We start from the raw sequence: 5,545 nt of genomic DNA on the forward strand, positions 1-5,545 counted from the left end.
AAGTCACTGAGCTGGTGGAGTTCCTGTGTGCCTGGTCCCGCTGGTCCCAGTTACTCCCAGTGTTGGGATGGATGTTGGTTCCTCCTCACCTCTAATCCCGGGTGTGTCAGAGTGCCTGGGAGTGGAGCTTCCTGTGGCTGTTGTGGGACTGGCTGCAGAGTTTGTGCCCAAGGTCTGCTCTGGACCCCAGCCCAGACAGACTGGAAGGAACTCAAGTCACTGGGCTGGCGGAGTTCCTGTGTGCCTGGTCCCGCTGGTCCCAGTTACTCCCAGTGTTGGGACAGATGTTGGTTCCTGCTTACCTCTGATCCTGGGTGTGTCAGAGCACCAAGTATATTTTCTTAATTCAATTTATTTTTCCTTTACCAGTCTTGAATTTGAGCATCTTTTCTCATCTGAACTAACTGTAATGTTTCAGTATACATTTTATGAAAACAAATATGGAATAATTGTAATTCATAGATATGTGAATACATATATATATGAATTTATTATGTTTAAATTTGAGCATCCCTTCTCATGTATAAACTAACTTCAATGTCTGTCATTAGTTTCATAAAATGTATTTTATGAAAAACAAACGTGGTATGGCAACAACTTATAGATATGAATAATAAACATATATACATATACATAAATATTTATACACACACGTATAAATTTAGTATATATGGAATCCCAAAGTATAGGTTATGGATGACTTTTTTTTTTTTTTTTTTTTTTTTTTTTTTGCTTTTTAAAGGTAAAGGGCTAGATATCTATAGCACATTGGTAGAGAACTTGCGTTGCATGCCACTGGGCCCTGGGTTCAATCCTAGGAACTATAAACACACACACAAACAAATATAACATAAGTAAGTATAAAGCCACCCACCTGCAAAACGGCCTGAGTACCAGCTTGAATATTTTGTTCTGTGGCTTCTTCAGAGACATGAAAAGCTTCTTGATAGGAACCATTTTTTGTCCAGCTAGAATTTCGAACATGTTCAGAAATATTGGTCCCATTTTCCTGAAGCAAAATATCAAGCTTTCATCAATGAGAATGCTGCAATGAGTCAGTAAACATAAAGGTCTCTAAGATGATTAGACCACACTACTAAACTGTTTCTTTCCCTCAAAAGATGATTTTAGGAGCCTGGACAGATGACTCAGTTGTTAAGAGCACTTGCCGCTCTTCCAGAGGACCTGAGTGCAGTCTCTAGCACCCATACTGGTTGGCTTACAACTGTCTGTAACTCCAGCTCCACAAGACGCTGATGCCTCCAAGAGTACCTACACTCATGTGCACATACTACCTGCAGGCACAAAGACCTACAGATAACTAAAAACAATAAAGATAAATCTTAAAAAATACATCAAGAGATAAAGATTTTAACTCATTACACAAATAAAATATATTCACTGTAAAAGTTATTACTAACAAAGCAAAGTAAAAAGAATTATGTTGACTAGCCAATTAAAAATCAATTCATGCTGGGCAGTGGTGGCACACGCCTTTAATCCCAGCACTTGGGAGGCAGAGGCAAGTGGATTTCTGAGTTTGAGGTCAGCGCCTGGTTTAGAGTGAGTTCCAGGACAGCCAGGGCTACACTCAGAAACCCTGTCTCGAAAAACAAAAAACAAAAACCAAAAAACAAAATAATCAATTCATATATGGTCATTTTTCTGTGTATAGTCTCATATATTCTACAATCATTTTATACTATTCATAGCTTTGTAAAAGATGAATTCTGTTCTATATTAAATGTCAGAATTTACATAGCTTGAAAACAGATTCTTAACAGTAAAATTCTTACAGCTATAATTTAAAAATAACAAAAACACTGCTTCAAACTATTACTACTGAAGTTTTCTAAGTTTTAATGCTGTTTGGTATTACAGACTACAAGTTACCTCGTGTAAAAGCCTGTCTTGCTGTGTTGTAGGTGTGTGTGTGCATGTTGTATGCATGTATGCACACAGGTGTAGACAGGTACTTATACCCATGAGTGGTTGTATCGATACTTGATCCACTGAGCCATCCCCCAGCCACTGCTGCTTTTGAACATCCATTAATAATATCTTCCTTTTCTCCCTCTCTCCCTGACAGTTTCCCATTCTATAGCCCAATTTGGCTTTGAACTATCAACAATCTCTCTGCTTCAGTCTCCCAATGGCTAGAATTATAGGTGGGAGCCATTATGCCTGCTTGTGACCCTCTGTGATTCTAGGGATCCAACTCAGGGCCTTCTATATACTATGCAAGAGTCTACCACAGTGACATTCCCAGCCATTTGTCACCAATGTTTTCAAAGAGCTGCCTTTTTACAGCTTATACAGAGTTACACCTACAACATGCAGGTAGTCTTGTCCAATACTCTGTCATAACTAGAAACTGGACTAGGATCTGAGCTCTATGAGGAGCCAATACAACACTTTATGCTCTAGCCCAGCCTTTCTTTTGGGTTATCTCTACAATATGTCTTCCACAGTTTTCCTAAATTATATATAAACTATAAAGATAAGATTCTTATCCACAAACTCCACTTTCTCCCTCCTCCAACCACATTAGTCACCATCAACAAATCTGCACTTTCCAGTTTCCATCCTTCCATGAGAGGCTAATGCTAATGATCAATAGTGATGTAACCCACATAAGACAAACTCACTGAGACGTGTGTATTAGCAACTCATCTTTCCCACTCTACTCATTGCTTCTTTCTACTACTTGCTTTTGTTTGTGTGTTATTTTGTTTGTGGTTTTGCTTGGTTCTTTGTTTTGTTGTTGTTGAGACAGTCTCACTAGGTAGTTCAACTCCCCTGGAACTATGTAGACTAGTCCTGGCTGAATACAGTGTACACAATCTGTACTCAGCATGTCTTCATACCACAAAACATCAATGAATGCTGATCAGATTCAGGACTGCAGTATTTAAAGATTGCACTGATTTTACTATACAGAGAAAGATTCCTGATCTTAGAAAATATAATAGCGGGTTGGCGTCCTACGTGTGGTGTGCGGTTGTGTTTCTCAGGTAAAGCACGGCTAAAAGCTTGCTAAGTGGAAAAGGAAGATGCATGCTGAGAAGAGAAAGAAGAATGCGCCAAGGGAGCTCACCAAACTTAAAAGTATTCTCAGGCTGTCAGTGATGCTCTAATAAAAGATGTTGAAGAAATAGCAACTGTAGTGGTACCCAAACATTGCCAGGAGAAAATGCAGTGTGACAAAGAGCACTGTGACACAGATGAAGGAAGGATGACATAAAAATGGAAACTGAAATTAAGACAAACAGAAAGACTCTTCTAGACCAGTATGGCCAGTACCCAATGTGGATGAACCAGAGGCAAAGAAAAAGACTGAAGGCCAAGAGAGAAAAGAAACACAGTGGGTATGGGAGGAAGCAGAGCAAAGGCTGCAAAGGACCTGGCCTGGTAGACCCTTAAAGACTGGCAAGGGAGCCAGGTGTGGTGGTGCACCCCTTTAATCCTAGCACTCAAGAGGCAGAGGCAGGTAAATATCTGTGAGTTCAAGACCAGCCTGGTCTACAGACACTCAGGGCTCTTTTACACAGAGAAGCCCTGTCTCAAAAAAAAAAAAAAACAAAAAAAAAACCAAACCAAACCAACAACAACAACAAAAAACAAACAAACAAACAAAAAAAAACAAGCAAACAAGCAGGGCAGTGATGGCACATGCCTTTAATCCCAGCACTTAGGAGGCAGAGGCAGGTGGGTTTCTAAGTTCCAGGCCAGCCTGGTCTACAGAGTGAGTACCAGCCAGCCAGTGCTATACAGAGAAACCCTGTCTCAAAAAACTAAAAAACAAGCAAACAAACAAAAAACTGGAAGCTATTTGTTTTCAGTTTAGACTTAGTTCTGTAATTCAAAACCAAAATAACTGAATTGTGTTAGAAACTTGAATAAAATATCTTTGGTGACTGAAAAAAAAGGAAAATATACTAGCACAGTTATTAAACACAAACAGTATTTTCATATTGCCTTTCCCCAGCATGAAAGTATCAAATTAGTATTTCCTTGGATTGGAGCATCAGAATGTTTGATTTTTAAAATTATTATTAAGCTTCTGACTTGAGTAGCATTTTTTTTTATAAAAAAAAGAATTATAGTTTGATGTTAAGACAGAATTTCCAACAATTTTTTAAACGATCTTAAAGATACTTCCAACAGTTTATACTACATATTTATCCAAAGTGGCACAATTAGCACTTATGAGTATAAAATAAAAATATCAATTAACATTAAGAAGGCTGAACATGATCACGTCCTCAAGGATCAAATACCTACCCATCAAAGTCTTATTTATTTATGTAAAAATCAGTTTTTATATCCATTTCATTAGTGCTTTTGTCTTTACTAAATAACATTATATATATATATGTATGTATCAAAAATTGTTTGAAAATAATTTTTTATGATTTACTATTAATGAATGATTCAGACTGTTTTTGAGACTATGTAGAATTGGCTGGCCTTGAACTTGCTATGTAGATAAGACTGGCTCAAACTCATAGAGATCTGCCTTCTGAGTACTGGGATTAAATGTGTGAGCCACCTTACATAAACTTGAGACCTTTTAAAAAACTGATATACAAAGTAGTTGTATAAAAATATACTGGTTACTCCTTCCGATCTGTCTGGGCTGGGGTCCAGAGCAGACCTTGGGCGCAAACTCTGCAGCCAGTCCCACAACAGCCACAGGAAGCTCCACTCCCAGGTGCTCTGACACACCTAGGATTAGAGGTGAGCAGGAACCAACATCTGTCCCAACACTGGGAGTAACTGGGACCAGTGGGACCAGGCACACAGGAACTCTGCCAGCCCAGTGACTCGGATTCCTTCTAGTCTGTCTGGGCTGGGGTTCAGAGCAGACCTTGGGCACAAGCTCTGCAGCCAGTCCCACAACACACAGAAAAAGTCACACTCCCAGGTAGTCTAACAAGCCCAGGATCCCAGGATCCCAGAATCACAGAATCACAGGATCCCAGAGACAGCTTGACACTGAGGTTCTGACACAACCAGGATCACAGGAAGGACAGGCTCCAGTCATATTTAGCAAGGGCAGGTAGCACTAGAGTTAACCAGATGGCAGGGGGCAAGCATAAGAAAGTAAACAACACAAAACAAGGTCACTTGCCATCATCAGAACCCAATTCTCCCAACATAGCAAGTCCTGGACATACCATCACACGGGAAAAGCAAGATTCAGATCTAAAATCAATTCTCATGATGATGATACAGGACCTTAAGAAAGACATAAATAGCACCCTCAAAGAAATACAGGAGAACACATGTAAAGAGCTAGAAGCTCTTAAAGAGGAAACACAAAAATCCCTTAAAGAACTACAGGAAAACACAATCAAACAGGTGAAGGAAATGAACAAAACCATCCAGAATCTAAAAATGGAAATAGATACAATAAAGAAATCAGAAAGAGAGACCCCGGAGATACAAAACCTAGGAAAGAAATCAGGAGTCATAGATGCAAGCATCACTAACAAAATGCAAGAGATAGAAGAGAGAATCTCAGGGGCAGAAGACACCTTAG

At 39.3% G+C, this 5,545-nt stretch overlaps 1 protein-coding gene across 8 annotated transcripts in view; it reads right to left on the reverse strand.

Moving 5' to 3' along the window:
- The window catches only part of Ralgapa1 (Ral GTPase activating protein catalytic alpha subunit 1), a 223,021-nt gene that overhangs the window by 157,939 nt on the left and 59,537 nt on the right, over positions 1-5,545 (reverse strand). For all 8 annotated transcript variants that reach the window (XM_031356026.1, XM_031356025.1, XM_031356021.1 and 5 more), the window contains exon 12: positions 875-1,009. In XM_031356026.1, the coding sequence (XP_031211886.1) occupies positions 875-1,009 (135 nt within the window). The remainder of the gene's footprint in view (positions 1-874; positions 1,010-5,545) is intronic.

Source organism: Mastomys coucha, unplaced genomic scaffold (assembly GCF_008632895.1).
Source record: "Mastomys coucha isolate ucsf_1 unplaced genomic scaffold, UCSF_Mcou_1 pScaffold6, whole genome shotgun sequence".
NCBI classification, from domain to species: Eukaryota; Metazoa; Chordata; class Mammalia; order Rodentia; family Muridae; genus Mastomys; species Mastomys coucha.